This window comes from Emydura macquarii, unplaced genomic scaffold (assembly GCF_026122565.2).
Source record: "Emydura macquarii macquarii isolate MOO-44397 ecotype Brisbane River unplaced genomic scaffold, CSIRO-AGI_Emac_v2 contig_3477, whole genome shotgun sequence".
Taxonomy (NCBI): domain Eukaryota; kingdom Metazoa; phylum Chordata; order Testudines; family Chelidae; genus Emydura; species Emydura macquarii.
This window is the reverse complement of record NW_027133614.1, coordinates 2,739,696-2,757,362: the sequence shown is the minus strand read 5'-3', so window position 1 is coordinate 2,757,362 and position 17,667 is coordinate 2,739,696. Positions and strand designations below refer to the sequence as shown.

General features: G+C 42.5%; 3 protein-coding genes across 3 annotated transcripts in view; 2 read left to right on the top strand and 1 right to left on the bottom strand.

Moving 5' to 3' along the window:
* RGL1 (ral guanine nucleotide dissociation stimulator like 1) overlaps window positions 1-8,444 on the bottom strand; it is a 154,259-nt gene extending 145,815 nt beyond the window's left edge. Inside the window, exon 1 of the mRNA XM_067535099.1 lies at window positions 8,417-8,444. The gene's annotated coding sequence lies outside the window, so the exon portion shown is untranslated. The remainder of the gene's footprint in view (window positions 1-8,416) is intronic.
* APOBEC4 (apolipoprotein B mRNA editing enzyme catalytic polypeptide like 4) lies at window positions 4,532-5,767 on the top strand. Its single transcript, XM_067535180.1, has one exon. It carries the CDS (start codon window positions 4,532-4,534, stop codon window positions 5,765-5,767), a length of 1,236 nt encoding a protein of 411 aa, XP_067391281.1.
* A 266-nt stretch (window positions 8,445-8,710) lies between the features above and the next one.
* ARPC5 (actin related protein 2/3 complex subunit 5) lies at window positions 8,711-14,392 on the top strand. Its single transcript, XM_067535106.1, has 4 exons — window positions 8,711-8,965; window positions 10,657-10,728; window positions 12,220-12,396; window positions 12,950-14,392. Exons 1-4 carry the CDS (start codon window positions 8,822-8,824, stop codon window positions 13,010-13,012), a joined length of 456 nt encoding a protein of 151 aa, XP_067391207.1. The 5' UTR covers window positions 8,711-8,821; the 3' UTR covers window positions 13,013-14,392.
* The last annotated feature ends 3,275 nt before the right edge of the window (window positions 14,393-17,667 follow it).

Below are 17,667 nucleotides of genomic sequence, written 5' to 3'. Positions count from 1 at the left end.
GGGATCGGGACCGGTGCTGTGGAGGCAAAGGGCTCGGTACCGGGGTGTGGGAGTGGGAGCTGCGCACATTGCGCGAGGTGGACCTGGATCGATACCGCCTCGAATGCGATGCCTCCGGTGCCGTGGACTGTCCTCGGTGCCGCGGTGAGGAGGAGCTCAACGACTCGTAGTCGGAACTATGAGGGGAGCCACCACGCTCTACCCTCTCTGGCCATCTGGAGGGAGACTTCGCCCCTGACGGGGGTCTCGACCATCCACCTGAGGCACCCAGCGCGGGTTTATCCCGGGATACTTGTCCTTGCACCTTCAGCCAAGGGGGGGGACAGAGGCGTGGGCATGGCCATTAAGGTGCGTGACGCATGGAACGCCTCCGGCATCGATGGTCCTTGCAAGGGCGCTCCCCCACCCCCAGGAGTTGGGGGAGGCTCCCTGCATGGAGATGCAGGCACCAGAGCAAGCCCAATGGGCCGTGGCTGGTGCATCTCCTGGCTCGACTCCAGCCGTGCAGGCGCTGTGGGGGAGCTCTGGTGTCTTTTCTTGGGCACCGGAGACTGGCTGCGACGGGTCGACTCCGGTGCCGGTGGAGCACTCCACAACGAGGAGATGCTCAGCACCGCGGGGGAACGCGCCGGTTCAGAGTCCAGGTGGAGCGCCGCCTGCATCAAAATAGCCTTCAGCTGGATATCTCTCTCTTTTTGAGTCAGTGGCTTGAAGGCTTTGCAGATTTTACATTTGTCCCAATGATGCTGCTCCCCCAGGCATTTAAGGCTGCGATCATGGGGATTGCTTACAGGCAGAGGTTTGCCGCAAGCAGCACAGGATTTAAAATCAGGAGAGCCGGGCATGACCCGGCCCTAAGCCCCTAAGGGCGCTTCTATTCTAAATCTAACTATCTACACTTAACAAACACTTAACTCTAACTACTCAACTATTTAACAACGAAAACAGTTCGTAAGGGAAATGCTACTTGCTAAAAGGCAAGAGACGTTCCAGCAACCGTCACGGGCGGAAAGAAGGAACTGAGAGCCCGCAGGGTCAGCAGTGCCTCATATACTGCGGCATGGGCGCGGTACTCCAGGGGGCGCTTAAGCCGACCCTATGGGGTCTGGTAAGGGGAAAAAAGTTCCGGGAACCAGTGCACGGTGGCACACACTCACTTATATTGGAATGGATATGAGCAATCACTCGAAGTAGAAAAATTCTGATGGCTCTTATTGTTCCCTAAACCTGTGTACCTGTTAACTGTTACGAATAAACAGAATGTAGGAGTTTACATATTTTATTTGTTATGTTTCATTCCATCTATGGAACTCAAAGCACTTTACAAATATTAATTTGTTGTCTCATAACCCCTCACCTCTGTGAGGTGCTGCTGTATTATAAGTATTATAACCCCATTTCACAGAAGAGGAAACAGATACAGCCAAACCCTAGGTTCTTAGGCAGGCAAAATTCCCAATGGAAACAACAGCATTTTTTCCTGAGTAAGGATTGCAAAATTTGGCTTTAAGACTAACAAAAATGATCACCGATTTGGCATGTTTCAGGTTGAGTGTCCAACTTGATGCACATTGAGCCTGACTTTCAGAAGTGCTAAACACCACAGCATCCTTCAACTTCAGCTATATTTTTGAATGCTTAGCACTTAAAAAAAAGAGAGACCCCCCGTGCCTCAAATTAGGTTCCCAGAATCAGAGCCACTTTTGACATTTTCCCTGTTAAGTAATCCGCCCGAGTGTCATACTCAAGAGTGGCAATGCCGGGAATAACGCCCTTCTCACTATTCTGTATTTTAATTACGCTAGACCATTTGCTAATATTTATAAAGTGCTTTGAGGATGAGATGTGCTAGGTAAGTGTTCAGCGTTATTGACTACTTGACCAGGATTTCTTTTGTGGAGATTTCCATAAGGTCACCAGCTGCTTCATCCACCAGACCTATATATTTAAGAAAGTTAAGTAGAGTTTGTACAACTACATTTGCATCTTGCCTTTTTTAGTTTTAATTTTAAAAAACAAGGCACAGAAGCTGACGTCCTCAGAACTTGTTGAGTGGTCAGTTTTTTGGATTTTTTTGCACCACACTTCCTCTTTTGACCCACAATCCTCTCTTATGAGAAAAGTGTATATGGCAAATGAGAAGCAGAGCTCTGCTGTTTGCATTCACCGATTCATTTGGATTCCACTTCCCCATTGGCTCCATTCTTCTGACCTGGCAGGGGATTTAAATTGATGAGAATGTTGCAGTCTGAAGCACTGAAGTCCTTGTCAATTTAAGCCCCTGCAGGCTCACAAGGACAGAGTTGGCAGGGAAGAAGAGGGCTGGAGCACTTATGGACTCAGGTCACATGCACACAGTCCCAATCAAACCCAACATCCTGGATGCATTTCTCTCTCGCTCCCAGCTCCTTAGTTAGGATATTGCCGCACTAATCTGGGAGGCTGGAAGATTTGCTATTGTTGTATCAGACAGCTATATGAAAATAAAAATGCAAGTTTTAGGGGACGAGGTCATATTTAAGGTCCCTTGGCAGCACCTTGTTAAATGTCAGAATAAAGTAACAATGTGGGTGAGGTCATATAGTTTATTGGGCCAATAAAAGATATTAACTCAGTCACCTTGTATCACTAATATCCTGGGAGCAACACGGCTGCAACAACGCTGCAAACAACACAGAATGAAGTTCAAACCATTCTAATGGCCAGTGAGTATAAAATGCTAAACATCACTTGTGTGCTATGCTGCCACCCTGTGGCCAGTCTGGCTGCTCATGGAAGGCAACAAGTAACACACGCCTTTCTCCAAATGTTTCACCTCTTTGCTATTTGCTAGTATTGCCAAACTGCAGGAAGTCTGGAGGGTGCAGATAAACCCCACAACAGATGTTTATCCAAACTCTGAGGTTTTTTTCTTCCTCAGAATCATTCTCTCTCATTATGAGTACTATTTAGTATTTAAGCACCAATGTGCTCATCGCAGAAGATAAATACAGAGAGTCCTTGTTCTGATGAAATTAGTGTTCAAGATAGACACAACTGGACACTCAGAGTGAATATTTTTAAGATCACAAAGACAGTGTTTGTGGGCATCAGGAAGAGACTCTTTAGGAGGAACCTAAATGAGAAGCAGAGAAGCGCCTGCTTCAGGAGGTTATTCCATGCACAGGAAAGAACAAGGAATTTGGCACAAAGACAGGAGTAGGACAAGGAAACAAAAGGTGCAGTGAATCTAAAGTCAGTGGAGCAAAGAGGATTTGAGGGAACGCATTAAGATCAAAGATGCAGGTGGAAGGAGGAAAGCCATGCAGGGCCTTGAAAGCAATGACAGGAAATTTAAACTTGAATTAGTGGAAAAGGAGCACACAGGAGCTTTTTGAAAAGGGAATGACCTGGTCCAAGCGACAAAGGAAAATAATTAGCCAGAGCATCTTTTAAGCCAAGTCTTGCTTACTTTACACAAAATTCCTACTGACTCCAATTGGGAGTTTTGTGAGAGTATGATCAGCATGATTTGGCCCACTGTGTATCAGACTGCTTACTCACTTTATTATAGATCCAATGATCATACATATGCAAGGGCTTTAGCCAAGTCAAGATTGAAGCAGGGACTATTTTGTGTTACGTGTATGTGCAATACCTAAAACAATGGTGCCTCTCTGTTGGATTGGCACTACAGATAAATAATTACATGGCATCAATATTAAGCATGATGTCATCTGAACAAATAAATGTTTTGGTTTACTCAACATGTGCACATTTTATCAAAAAAAATCTTGTACCAAAATATCTGGAAAGAAATAATTAAAGAAACTTAATAATGAAGAGGGAAAATGAAATACTGACAGGCAAAGGAAAGAAAGGTAAACCCAGCAGACTGTTTGAAAGACAAACAAATGAAAAAGTCTTGTTTGTATCTGAGTATCCTAGCATTTGGCACTTGCAAATATCAAAATGAGGCTGCCTTTAGAGTCTTCACCAGGCAGTGTTGCCACACTTCAGTAAGGTTACATAACAAAACTACAAGCTGGTTTAGGGGGGACAAGAAAAAAAAGGTTTTTTCTCAACTGAACAAATGATCTTAAATAAAACAAAAGTTTGCAATATTTATTAGACTCAAATGGGAATCAACAACTGGACTCAGGAAAGCCTGTGAAGTGGACTAACTGCATGTGGACTACTATACTGGTCTGGAGATGTATTGATGGTAATTATATATATATATATATATATATATACTTTTAAACCTCTTTGATTGTGCTCAGGTTGTATAAGGCAAACCAAGTGATTTAATTTCTGAAAAATATGCAGTGCTTTTATTACATACTTTATACTTTTGTGGGAGGGGTGGCAGCAGCAAGGAGAGACATTTTCTGATTAATCTATTTTAAACAAAGGTGGCAGGCAGGCCTGCAAAAATAAGGACAATCTTGGAACTTACGTTGCCAACTTGCCCTGTCTTCATCAGTTGAGGTTGCCATCCACAGAGCTTTCTAGTCTGTACTTCAGCAGCAGCATAACCTTAGAGGAGAGCATGCATTATGCTGTTTGCAGTGTAAGTGCAAAGGGAACGGGAGGGATAAATTACCAGTTTCTTTTTTCTTCTTTCAGGATTGTCAATTACAGAAATACGAGTGGGAAGATTTTCCAATACAAGATGAACCCAGAGAGGGAAACTTTGTTCCAGGAATATCTGGCAAATCAAGGAACAGTAGTAAAGCCTTATTATTGGCAGACACTGAGCCAAAGCTGTGTCAAATGCCCCTATCATATACGGACAGGTGAAGAAGCAAGAGTCCCTTATGTGGAATTTCATAAGGCCTTTGGATTCCCATATGGGCTAATGAGTCCTCAAAACAAACACCTTATATTCTACGAACTGAGGAGCTTCTCTGGGACATTAGTCCAAAAGGGCCATGCTACCAACTGCCTTAAGTATAACATCCATCCGGAGTCAATGTTATTTGAGATGGGTGGTTATCTGGATGCAGTTACATATGATTATGATAGCATTGGGTACATCATTCTTTATTCAAACTACTCTCCTTGTAATGAGGCTGAGCACTGCTGCATAAGCAAGATCTACAACTTCCTGACAAAGTACCCAGACGTTATCCTCTGTATTTATTTCTCTCAGCTTTATCACACTGGGGATGATTTCCCTGTGTCCATATGGAACTGTGAAGCTTTACGAAGTCTTGCCAGCATGTGGCCTCATGTGACTTTGAACCCACTATGCGGTGGGATCTGGCATTCCCTCCTCTGCAATTTTGTGACCGGTATGCCAGAAGCAACCCTTTATAATCCAATTTTACCTGCAAGAGCATCAGCTGACCAACAAAATTCACATAAAATTAACAACATAACAGGAATGAAATCTTATTTTATTAAAGCATCTCCCCAGACAACTTATGAAAATCTAAAAGCTCAGCAGAATTTGCAGAAATACTATTTTCCTAATACACCATCTGAACAACTTTCACAAATGACAAATGGCAGATTGCCACCACTGATGATTCACAGCCATTTGGTGCCCTTCTTGGGCAAAGTTCTGCCTTTTGGGGGGCAACATTTATATCCCAAACCTAAAAATATTGTGAGGCATTTAAAAATGCCTAAGGAGTTATTTAATTATACTAATCATTCCCAAACCTTTTCCCATGGAAGACCTGTTCAGGTGGTAGAAATCACTGAACGACATCTAAGTAGCAAGACTACCGATATCAAAAGGCAAAATAAAAAAAGCAAATCTACCTCTTATGAAAGTTAATACATAGAGAATTGATGTTGAGGATATGGAAATTTTTATCTTTAGAATGCTCACTTAAATCCAGATTAGGCCAGTAATGATGACAATTCAGTACCTTGTAATGACTTTTAGTGACTTACAATAAATGAAGTTGATGGTCTCAATCCAATTTCTACTGGGGAGGTGTCCACATCATATAAGACACCAGCATAACTGGTATCCTTGAAAGCCTCAGCATGAGGCAAGGATGAAATGGACAATATAGACCAAACTCTGCCTGGATCCACAGAAAAGATTCCTTTAGAGAACACTACACTATCACTACTTGTCCTGTGAATAAAAAAGCCTTTACCCTCCAAGACTGCCATCTCTCATCAGACAAAAGTTGATTTTAAACTAAATTTTAAAAATATATGAAAAATGAAGTGAAGTGAAGTGAACACCAAAGAGATATCTTTCATATAAAGTCCTAATAGGTGGTGTTCCTACCATACACAGTATAACAACGAGAGTTCTGTGGCATCTTAAAGACTAACAAATTTATTTGGGCATAAGCTTTTGTGGGCAGAAACCCACTTCGTCAGATGCATGAAGTGGAAGCCTCTGACGAAGTGGGTTTCTGCCCACGAAAGCCTGTGCCCAAATAAATTTGTTAGTCTTTAAGGTGCCACAGAACTCTTGTTTTTTTGCTGAAAACAGATTAACACGGCTTCCCTTCTGGAACATATACAGTATGACACTTACGTTGTTTTATAGATCAGTACTTTCAGTGTTATAATACAATATATTTGTTACTAATATTTAAAGTGTTATAGACCACTGCAACTAAAGCAAAGCCGGAAACTTGTGCTCTCTAGCAAAAGAGGTTTTAAGTGATGTTATAGAAACCTTAACCAAAAAAACCCATGTTAATTCTTCAAAAATCAATTCTCCCACTCCCTTTTTATTTTTGTGATCATGCCATTAAGCAGCTGAGTGCGAGTTCCTCCGTACTGTGTACATAACCCCCCAATAGGGGCACAGACAGCACTTAATCTCTCACCTTTCCATGCAACATCATAATACAAATTCTGCATCCAAGAGATGCACACTTTCCACTCTGATGCTTAATCTTGCAAGGTGCTGAGTGCTTTCACTTCACTGGGACAATTTGCTTGCATGAAGTCAAGCATGTTCCTGAGTCTTTGCAGGGTTAGGGTCTATGTATAAGAACTCCCTGATTCTAAATCTTAATAATATGCAATGCTCTGGGACCCACTTCAACCCCCCCTGAAATCAGTATGAGTCTTTCCATTGACTTCAGTGGGAGTTGGACTGGAATCTTAAAGTGAATTTTTATATTCTATATGCAATTATTTAAAAAATGAACAAATGTATTTAAGGGGACACATGACAAAATCCTATTTTAAAAGATTATTTGTATACATTATTATTATCTTAGACTATTGAAGGATTGAGGAAATTGAGGGATTTTTTAAAAAAAATGTACTTTTCACTACTTCTGTACTAGTTTACTTTCTGCACTTCACTCAGCTGGCACAGTAAAAGTTGGCTTTTGATTTAACGTTAATTTCACTTTTTCCTTGTCATGTATTAGCAGGATGCTTTTGAGTTTGAGTTCCCAGCACCACAGGACAAATTTAATCTCTTGAAATAATGTAAATTTTTGAGTATTATGAAAGCATTATGATTCATATTAGAGTCTGTAAAATCCTGTTTTGTAAAACCCAGATTTTGAATTCAAACTACTTACCAATGTCTATTCAATATACAATACTAATATAACGTATACCTCAATTAAATCTGATTTTAATAGGTATTAAGGGCTATTGATTAAAATATTACTATCAATATAAAGAAAGGGATTACTGTCTGAAGAGCAGGAGCTGGGAGTCAAGTTTCCTGGGCTCAACTTTGCCACTAATTCATCCTATGACTATGGGTAACTCACGCCAAGCTAAATTTCCAAAAGGGCCTGTTCTTGCAGATACCTCGATTTTTTCAGAGCCTGACTTGGGACACCTGGGGCCAGATTTCCAGCAATGCTGAGCGCACCTGCTCCAAAAGGAGACAAATGAAAATGAAAACCTGCCCACCTAGAAACTGCAGCAGCCAAAATCAAGGGGGCATTGCTTAAAGTTTGAGCCTTTCCGTGCCTCAGTTTCCCCCTCTACTAAATGGGGCTCTGAGAGCTGATTCTCCTCCCGGGGCGGGGAGCTGGGAGGTGTAAACGAATTAGTCGGCATCAGGAAGCCCCACTAGAAGGCGCTGGAGAAGCACTGCAGGAGGGGGGAGGGAGGAGGCAGGCCGGCCTTGGGGGCGGTGACCTCTTTCCAGCAGGGGTGGCCCCTAAGCACAGACGGGGGGCGGGCCACACGTCACACCAAGGCTGCTAGGGACAAGCCGCGCGCCCCGTACGTCGCCGGTGCGTACCCAGGGCTCACCCCCACCCGGCGTGCAGGGGACAGGAGAGGCTCAGACTAGCCCAGCGGGGACGAATAAGGAGCTTCGCACCGGGCCGCCCCCAGCAGCCAAAGCCACCCCCCAATCAGCGCGGGAAAGAAGGGAGCCCCTTAGCTACAAGAGACTGTTCCTATGGTAACGGCCCTCCCGAGTCCTCACCCCGGGAGAGCACGTGATCACCCCCTCCGACCAATCGCAACAGCTCACCCGCTCCTCCCCGGGCCCGGCCTTTCTCCTCCCACTGCAGGGTGCCTTCCTTGTTCCTTCTCTGCGCCTGCGCGGAAGGCCCGCCGCCGGCTGCCGCAGGAGAAAGAGGAAGTCTATAGAGCACATGCGCAGAAGGGGATGGCGGGAGGTTTACGGTATTTAAAGTGTGCATGCGTAAAAAAGGCGCTCGCAGTCGCTCCCTACTCGCGAACGGCAGGAGCGTATATAGCTATGACGTAGAGAGGAAGGCGTCCCTCGCGCACTCTCCTACTGCGCGTGAACGGAAGTGAGTGGAGGCGGAAGAAGGCGCTGTTGGCTAGGGAAGGGACGGGACGGGACGGGTACCGCCCTGCGGACGGTCGGAGGGGAGCGGAAGAGAAAGAGGCGCCGGCAGGTTCCGGGGAGATGTCGAAGAACACGGTGTCCTCTGCGCGCTTCCGCCGCGTGGATGTGGATGAATATGACGAGAACAAATTTGTGGACGAGGAGGAGGGAGGCGACGGCCAGGCCGGGCCCGACGAGGGGGAGGTGGATTCTTGCCTGCGGCAATATCCTTCCGCCGATGCCGGGGAAAGAAAGAGTCCCGGTGCCGAGACTCCGGGAGCGCGAGGGGAGGAGGGGAGCGGCTGCGAGCCCTGGCCCTGTAGCGAGCCAGGCAGGCCTTGTGGGGTGCCCGGCGCATGGGCGGGGGTATGGGGCTGGCCTGCGCCACCCTGCACTGAGTGTGCCGGGGCTTTGCAGGCTGGGGAAGATGTTGTGCAGGTGGAGGCGCCTCCATGTCGCCTGCTCACATTCCCCGCAGCCCTGTCTCTCTTGGGCTGGCCTCCCCTGTAAATCTGTGACTCCCTAGGGGCAGACTGCAGGTTGGGCCAGGCTAGCCCATACCCCCGAGCCCCACAGAACTAAATGTTTGGCTTTGGGTGTAACTGCAGAACTGGGCAGTGCAGATTTTAAAAGCCCTTTGTGTTAGGTTCTTCACAACAATAGATTTTTAAATGAAATTTGTTACAAACAATGCAAGATCTGTTAGCGTGTCTGTGTCTAATGCCTGGGTTGAGCACCCTGTCATCCGTGGAGACAGTTACCCTGTATGATTGTATTTATGTAAATTAATATCAGTCAGCTTTTTTTATTTCTAGTTCTCTTGGGTGCATACACACTTGAGGATGTGGTCTTGTCTCACCTCCCAAGAGCAGGAGGGAGTGGCAAAGAGAGAGCCCTCCCCTCAAACCACTTGTCTTACATTTCAGCATTGGAGGAAGTGTGCACTGTGTGATTTTCCTTTTATGGGAATAATTGCACCCAGTCTGTGACAATCTACTTGGTTTTCATTTCCACATATTAAAGCATTTAGCTTCAGGAGTGCCCTTTCTAAGAGATGCTGAACCCTATAGCATTAGTTTGTGAGTGGATTTTGTGAGTCACTTTTGGCAATTCCTGGAGGTGCAAAAAAACAGAGTGAAAGGCAAATCTCTGCTCAGAAATGTGAAACACTTTAAGAAAATTCAAATGGGAGCGTCTCTGTACAGTCAGCAAGAAGCTTGAATTACCTGTGTCTCTAGAGTATGTTTCGTTCTCTTTCTTGTTAATGACAATGATGGAAACAGTCTTGGCATTCACTGTAGAACAATGAGATTCCATTTGTGATACACATTAGTCATTTCACTTACTGCACTACTGGAAGGTTGTTAGATACCACAGTGATGGATGCAAATAAGAATCTGAATAGAAAACTCTCCTGAATCATAATCAACTACAGTGTGATGAATTGACTGACAGCTTGATCTTTTCCATGTTCAGTCTGAGGCCCTGACTGATGGTATTTTCCAATTTATTTGCCAGATATTCCCACTAACAGGCTTATTTCAGCAATCCATCATTCTGTATTGTGCAAATATGCAACAAACAACTGCATGACTTGCGTTGTTGTGTGGTGGTTGAAGATATAATGGGTCTATTTTGGAATCTAAATGTTTCCATTATTTGGATCCTTTTTCTGTGATGGTGATTGGTCCAGCACTGAAAACTGTACCACCTTCGTACTGGTCCCATTGCTTTCAGTAACTGGCTAGTATTTTGCTACTTTATGTTGCACCAAAATATGGAAGTCATCCTCTCAGCAACTCCATAGCTGCCATTCCTAATAATTAAGAAGTTACTTGTGAACCCCACCATATTGTGCCTATCTCTGCTGCTTTCCAAGTCCTCGTTTCCCTATCTTTCCTTAACTATTGTTCACAGGGAACATGATGGCTGCATTGCAGGCAGCCCTGAAGAATCCACCAATCAACACCAAGAACCAAGCAGTAAAGGTGAAGTAGTCAGTAACACTTATATGCCAAGCTGTGAATTCTTTCCTAATTCTCTTAAATCCTCTATAGATTTCTCACTGCTCCTCTCTCTGAGACTGATTAAGCTCTTCCCATGTTTCCATGGGTACACAGAGGTCTTCCAAGGGGTACATCAACTCATTTAGATATTTGCCTAATATTACAACAGGCTACATAAAAAACACTTGCAAAAATTGCTAAACTAAAATTTCATCGAGACAATGACTCTTTTATACTGCTCTAAATACTATACACTAAATGTAAGTACAAAATTTATATTCCAATTGATTTACTTTATATGGTTCAAAATAAGAAAGTAAGCAATTTTTCAGTAATAGTGTTCTGTGACACTTTTGTATTTTTGTAAGCAAGTAGTTTGTAAGAAAGGATCTAACCCTGATGCACAAATTTTTGATCCTGAAATGGCACCAAGGTCAATTCTCAAAAAATGGTTACCTGAAACATTTGGTGCTAGCAGTTGTCATTCAACATGGATGTGATAATTCATCTGCTTTAACTGTGGCTTCAAATGTTTGGGCTGGCTTGTATAGATTAAGCAATCATATTACCCAGGAACTGTTTCTTGCTGGTAATGCTGAAGGGGCCCTTAAAGACGTTTTACAAAATCCCTAGAAAACATTGTACACAGAATTAAAATGGCAGTTATAATACAGTAATCAGTGTGGGAAGAGAAGGATAATGCAGAATAAAGCTAAAGTATTATCTGAGCAGAGTTCAGACAGTGCTGAGTAGGGATACTTCTGAAATTTGAGAGTAGAGACTCTTTTAAGATCACTTCTGTTCCATAGAAGTGCTGTCCATATAAACAAAACAAGAGGCAGCTTAGGTGGTGAGAGGGAAGCAAATCAAACCCTTGGTTCTGTTAGTTCCAGCTTCTTATGAACTTTCTAGTTCATGAAAATTAACCATGATAAAAGTTCAGTACAGCCTTTACACTATAGGTGGGGTCCTGCAAACAAAAGCCAAGCTTGCTGAGCAGAGATAGAGAACAAGCTTGTTAGAAACCCAGTGAAGAAAATTAGTCTTTCTTGAGACTAGCGTCCTTTACCCAAAAGGGGATGCATGACCAGTTTAATTAACTTGAGTTATCTAAAACTTAATTGTGATTTACAGCTAACATATATAATTAATTTTAAATTAAACTTAGAATTATAGATGACTGTGTGGCAAAGTCAGTGTGAACTCAACTGATAACAAAGATCCATACTCACATGGTCTATGGCCAAATGTTAATGATCTCTCAGCTCTGTGAGGTAGTACTTTTCTATCCTTAACAATTAAAAAATGTTTGGTTAAGGCAGTTCAGACACATACCAAGTTGTCAAGCATACTGTACAAAGATGTCCACCTCTGCCCTACCTCCCTGAGCTGGAGATCATTAACATTTGGCCACAGACCATCGAGTATGGATCCACTCAGTTCTTGGTTGTGACATTTTCCCCTTGTTTACAGGATCGGGCAGAAAGTGTTGTCCTGAAAGTTCTCATCTCTTTCAAAGCCAATGATATTGAAAAGGCAGTGCAGTCTCTGGACAAGAATGGAGTTGATCTGCTAATGAAATACATCTACAAGGGGTTTGAGAGCCCCTCAGACAACAGCAGTGCCGTGTTACTGCAGTGGCATGAAAAGGTGTGTTAGGTCCCAATCCCTTTTGGCCTGATAACTTGCATTAGCAGAGACCCTTACATCCAGGACTCTGTCTGAGTCCATTAAGAACTGTCCTCCTTCCCCTTAAAATTCCAGTGTTCATTGCAGCAGTTGGGGTGGAAAGGACAAGATTCCTCAGGGGAACCATGTGAAATAAATACAAACTCTAGAGGTGAAGTTTTTTCATGTATTAGATAAGAATGAAAATGAGCCATTGCACATTTCTTAGAAATTAATGACATCTTGCACTGAGGCAGTATAATCTAAAGATCAAAGCAGGGGAGTAACGTAGGAATAGAAACCAAGAGTCCTGACTCCAGCCGTGACTGACTTATGCAAGTTATCCAATGCCTGAATCCATTTCCCCATCTGCAAAATGAATGTAGCAATACTTCGCTATTTTAGAGTGCTGACATTTAGTGTCTGTAAAGTACTTTTGAGATGTTCAGATGAAATGCACTGAAATCCAAGTAGCAGTAATTGTTTCAGTCTGTGCTTATTATGGCTTTGTATTAACTGTTACTTATGTTTTCAGGCCCTTGCTGCTGGAGGTGTAGGATCCATTGTCCGTGTCTTGACTGCCAGAAAAACAGTTTAAGTCCTGTAGCCAGTGACTGCCTGCCAGGAATGTGTGAAATGCTGGTACAATGACCAAAACAACCAAATGCCACTGCTGCCCTGTGGGAGCATCTGTGTCTCAGCTTGCCTTCTTGCTTCCTCTTTCATATCTATGACAAAATATGCATATCTGATTTCCTTTTGTTGTTTGGGTGATAATAGAGGTGCCATTTTATTTCTAATAGGAGCATTTGGTACTCTCAAAAGAATTTCAGTGACATATATACACAAGTCTTTGTGTAGGATGATTTGCATTCATGTATAATCATGGCAAATTTTGAACTGACTTTCCAAGCAGATGCTGAGGGACTCAGGGCAGTGCATTAATTCTCTAGCTAACCAGGCAGTGTTCAATGTAAGCTGTATATTTGAGAAGATGGTGCAGCTATTAATGGAAACTGGACCATGCTTCTAGTCAGACGCTGAACCCTACAGCAGCAAGTAGGGCAGAAGACCAAGTTCTGGCTCAGAAAAGAATCAAAATATCCATCCAGTGAGTTGAGTATTTTTTTCCTATCTCACATTTATAGTTTATCTTGGTTTCCTTTGCTCATTCAAGTGCTGGGTCCACAGTGAAAGAGTCACACTATTGTAAAATCATCTAAGGCACCACAGTACAGTTGTATGACACATTTAAGGATGAAGGTCCATTTCACCTGGGTCTTAACCTAGTGAAGCTTTCATGTTTGGGACCTGAACTGCTGATGAGGAAAAGTAGATGGGGCTGTTACACCGTTAAGTCCCATTGCAGCATGTGGGGGAGAGGGGCAAAAAGTGATTGTTAGCACAACATAGCGGCTGCCTTTTGGTAATCTGAGAAATGCACACTAGTGCATAATGTGTCCATTGCAAAGCCCCTTTGATCTGTGTTCAGGTACATGGGATCCAGAAGAGATTAATTTCTCATCCCAACAGGTACATATTCCATGTTACATTTCAGTACAAAGTGACTCGGGTGAACTGAGTTAAGTCCCAAAAAAAGACAGGTGCTTTTTAAAACAAAAATTTTCAGAAGGTCCAGTGCATCCCAGCCCAGGGATAACCTTGAATGTGTATGACCAGGAGCAAAGCCAGCCTGTGTCTTACATTCACATTTTATACCAGTTCAGCTATGTACAACTGGTGAGGAATTTATGAAAATTTATTAAAATCTTTGCTGTTTTTTGATACCTGCTTTTTTTGTAAAATGATAAAAGATCAGATAATAAATTGTCACTGAGTATTTACTTCATGTTTCAAATTCCTTGGTGTTAACAGTTCTGATAGCTTTATCACTGAATTTGGGAAATCCACACCCTAATAGAAGGATTGAGGAAAGAAAAAAGCAGAAATAGTTACCCAGCTTCAGTCTTTTTCCTGACAGGACTGTTTCCACAGCAGTTGTTTGCACAAGTAAGTAAGCGTTATATGCCTGGATCTTCCTGTACCATTCTTGAATGTTTTACCTAAATCAAGATACTTGGACACCAACACTATTAAAAATATATATATAGCTGACTTTTCTAACTTCTTAGGTCCATTTTGCACACGGATATGTCAGTCAGAACTATGAAGAGCTTTTTAAACTCATTTTCCCATCTTCCTATCCTGAAGATGAAAAATGGTGATTAGGTGAGAAAGTAAAGGGAAAATACCAACAGTGGCTCCTAAAGGCTCATCCTCTTTAGCCCCTGTTTTTGGTGCGTTTTTTGCTTGCATTTATTTTAAATGCTGAAAACTTGTGGCTACTTCATATCTAAGTATCTATTTGAGTACGTTCATCCTGCTCTAACTCCCACAGATACACTCCATCATTGACTGGTGGATTGACAAGGTTGCACGGTCATTTGAAGTGCAGATGCATATGCTGTAGTTGCTCTATGAATAGGACTTAAGTCAAAATTTTCAGTGACTAATGATTTTGGGTGCCTCAATTTTTGGAACCCCACTTGGTGGCCTAATTTTTCAATGGCAGGCACTTGGCACTTTGATAGTAGAAACTCAAAGATACCTTAAATTAGGCAACCAAAGTTACTAGTCACTTTTGAAACATGTCTAGTGTCTCCAGTTTTCAAACCAATACTTTCTACCAGTATTAAATTCATATTTAGATGTTAATTGGAATTTGAGAGCGATCATGAATGTGCATGTTAGGATGAAAGATAGTGACATTTTGTTCCACTAGGAAAAAAGCTTTCCAAGTTATGTTGTTTGCATTGAGTGAATAGGAATTAGGAATATCTGTGCTTGCTCAACAGTGGTCTCTCTAGTTGCTAATTACAGCTCTTCATGTTATTTTGCTCCATCCAGACCAGCTCCATTGCTCTGTTTGGGAAGTGGGGGCTTACAGTCCCCTTTGCCCATTACACTGATCTTAAGCAGTTACCTATTTATTCTATCTTTCCTGAAATCAGTCTGACACACCCAGCAATGATGTGCCCCACTAATATCTGCTATCTAACTCAGGTTGTCCTAAACAAAAACAAGATGTAGTGACAAATTACAGAAAGAAAAACGAGGATTAGGTACAAAATACCTTTGGCTAGTCAAACACTACAGAAAGTTTTGGTAAGCAGAGCCAAGATTATGTTGCATAATGTTAAGATGCAAATCTTAATATGGCAAAATCAAGTTTCTCCCAGCCTAAAATCTGTTTCCTTCTCCCAGTCCAGTATGTCCCACAAAATAAACAAGTTAACTAAATCCTCTCGCCACTTATGGGGAACAGTTCTCTGCTCTATTTAATATACAGAAAAAGAAACATCGTACCAGAATAATGTACTGCATATTTTATCTAGGGCTTGCCCCAGCCCCAACCGGCACTGGCAAGTTAGATATTATTCCTATTTGCACTAGAGCATGCACAGTCAATCTCTTGCTCATTTTAATGGTCTTAGATGAATTATTTAGGCAAGACTGGCAGTACCCTTGAGTCACAGAAATAGACTTTAAACTATAAATCACAGCCAGTTACAGCTCCCTTTGAGGAGCTGTGTGAGGAAGCTTATCACTGAAAGAACACTGCTTTTCCTAGGTCATGGTATTAAAGAGGAAAAACCCGTGTTGAAATTACTCAGCCTGCATTTGAGTGGTGTTGAGAGAAAGATCAGCATGAGGCGGTCACACAAGTCCTGAAATGCAGAAGATGACTACAAAATTCCAGCTATACTCTGAGTAATAAGAGGGCAGGGGTAGTAAATAACTGGTTCTAGGGTGGAGTCAGGGCCAGTGTGGCAGGCTAGATATAACATTATCCAAGGGGTGGAAATAAGATGTAAATTTTCAACTGAGAGTAATTAACCATTGGAGCAATTTAACAAGGGGTTGTGGTGAATTCTCCATCACTCACATTTTTTAAATCAAAATTGAATGTGTTTCTAAAAGATCTGCACTAGGAATTATTTTGAGTGCATTCTGTGGCCTGTGTTATATAGGAGGTCAGACTAGATGATCCCCCTGATCGTCTTGGCCTTGGAAGCTATGAACTGAGCCAGGCACTGTACGCATATCTTTGGAATCAACTGATGCTTGAATATATCAGCTGCCTCCAGGTGGCACTAGATAGTCCAAGGCTGCAAGGACAGCTACATCTAGGTTCCATAGATTTGTTGCAGAGTGGGATGTAAATTATTTATAGCATAATGTGCGTATGTGAGTTCTGCATATGCTGTATTAAGTAAGAGAAGATGTGAATAGATGTATGGGTGTGTGGGATAAGCAGTACGTGGGTATAGTGATGTTTATTTGTATATTGTATCTTTCATATATGTAGGGCTCAGAGATTCCATATCAGTCATCAGAAGAGGGGGAAATAATTTCAAATAAAAAACATTCCTGGTGCCATGAAACAAATAAGAGAACCAGTTGATTCAGAGAAGACAATCTACTCGAATCCAACAGAGAAAATATGGTTTATTTTCTTTGAGAAATTCTATAGCGAAGTTTAACTTCAACCAAATTTTCTCACCACTAAATGGGAGTGGAGGATTTATTAAGACACTGTATAAAATCATCACTTTGTACACCACTGAAATGCAGCCACCTCTGAAGTGGAAGGTAGCAGCTGAGAGTGGACTTATCATTCTCTGCTCTTGTGAAAAGTCATAATCCTAAGGAATTAAAATTAATAGGACCTTTTAAAAAATTAGTTGGCACTTCAGAAATGAAAATGCTGCTTTCATGGGGATTCTAGGGCAAGTCTGAAGTGCTCTTTATTTTCTGAAATGTCTGCAGCCCTGGGTACAACTCAATTGTCAGAGTAGAATTTATTGACTGATTTCCCTTCCTCCAACATTCAGACAGGTTCCCAAGGGCCTGGGCAGCAGCCCTTCTATACATCTCCACAAGGTAACCTCCAAAAGCCTTTCACAATAGAAAGAAAAGAAGGGAGCTTCAGCAGCGCTTCAGGCAGGAAGATTTGTCATCATTCAATAAACTAAACAATTCCACCCTCTTGATCATACAGTGTAACCAACTTACCAGCTCTCTGTACAGCACGTCTTCAGAGCTAGACCAAGATCACTCACCAGAGCATCCCAGCATGTATATTCTCTCCCCCTGTAACTATCCCAATGTTGGCACACTCTTCCCTCCAATGCCTCCTACTGCTGGTCACTGTGTTCCCCTCCAATGCTGTGCTGTGCCTCCAAGAAAATC

What these genes read in the sequence shown, in the direction of transcription:
- ARPC5 (XM_067535106.1), top strand. Translation starts at nt 8,822, where the DNA reads ATGTCGAAGAACACGGTGTCCTCTGCGCGCTTCCGCCGCGTGGATGTG. An exon ending in TGGATTCTTGCCTGCGGCAA is followed by an intron (nt 8,966 to 10,656) that starts TATCCTTCCGCC and finishes CTATTGTTCACA; the next exon opens with GGGAACATGATGGCTGCATT. An exon ending in CCAAGAACCAAGCAGTAAAG is followed by an intron (nt 10,729 to 12,219) that starts GTGAAGTAGTCA and finishes CCTTGTTTACAG; the next exon opens with GATCGGGCAGAAAGTGTTGT.
- APOBEC4 (XM_067535180.1), top strand. Translation starts at nt 4,532, where the DNA reads ATGCATTATGCTGTTTGCAGTGTAAGTGCAAAGGGAACGGGAGGGATA.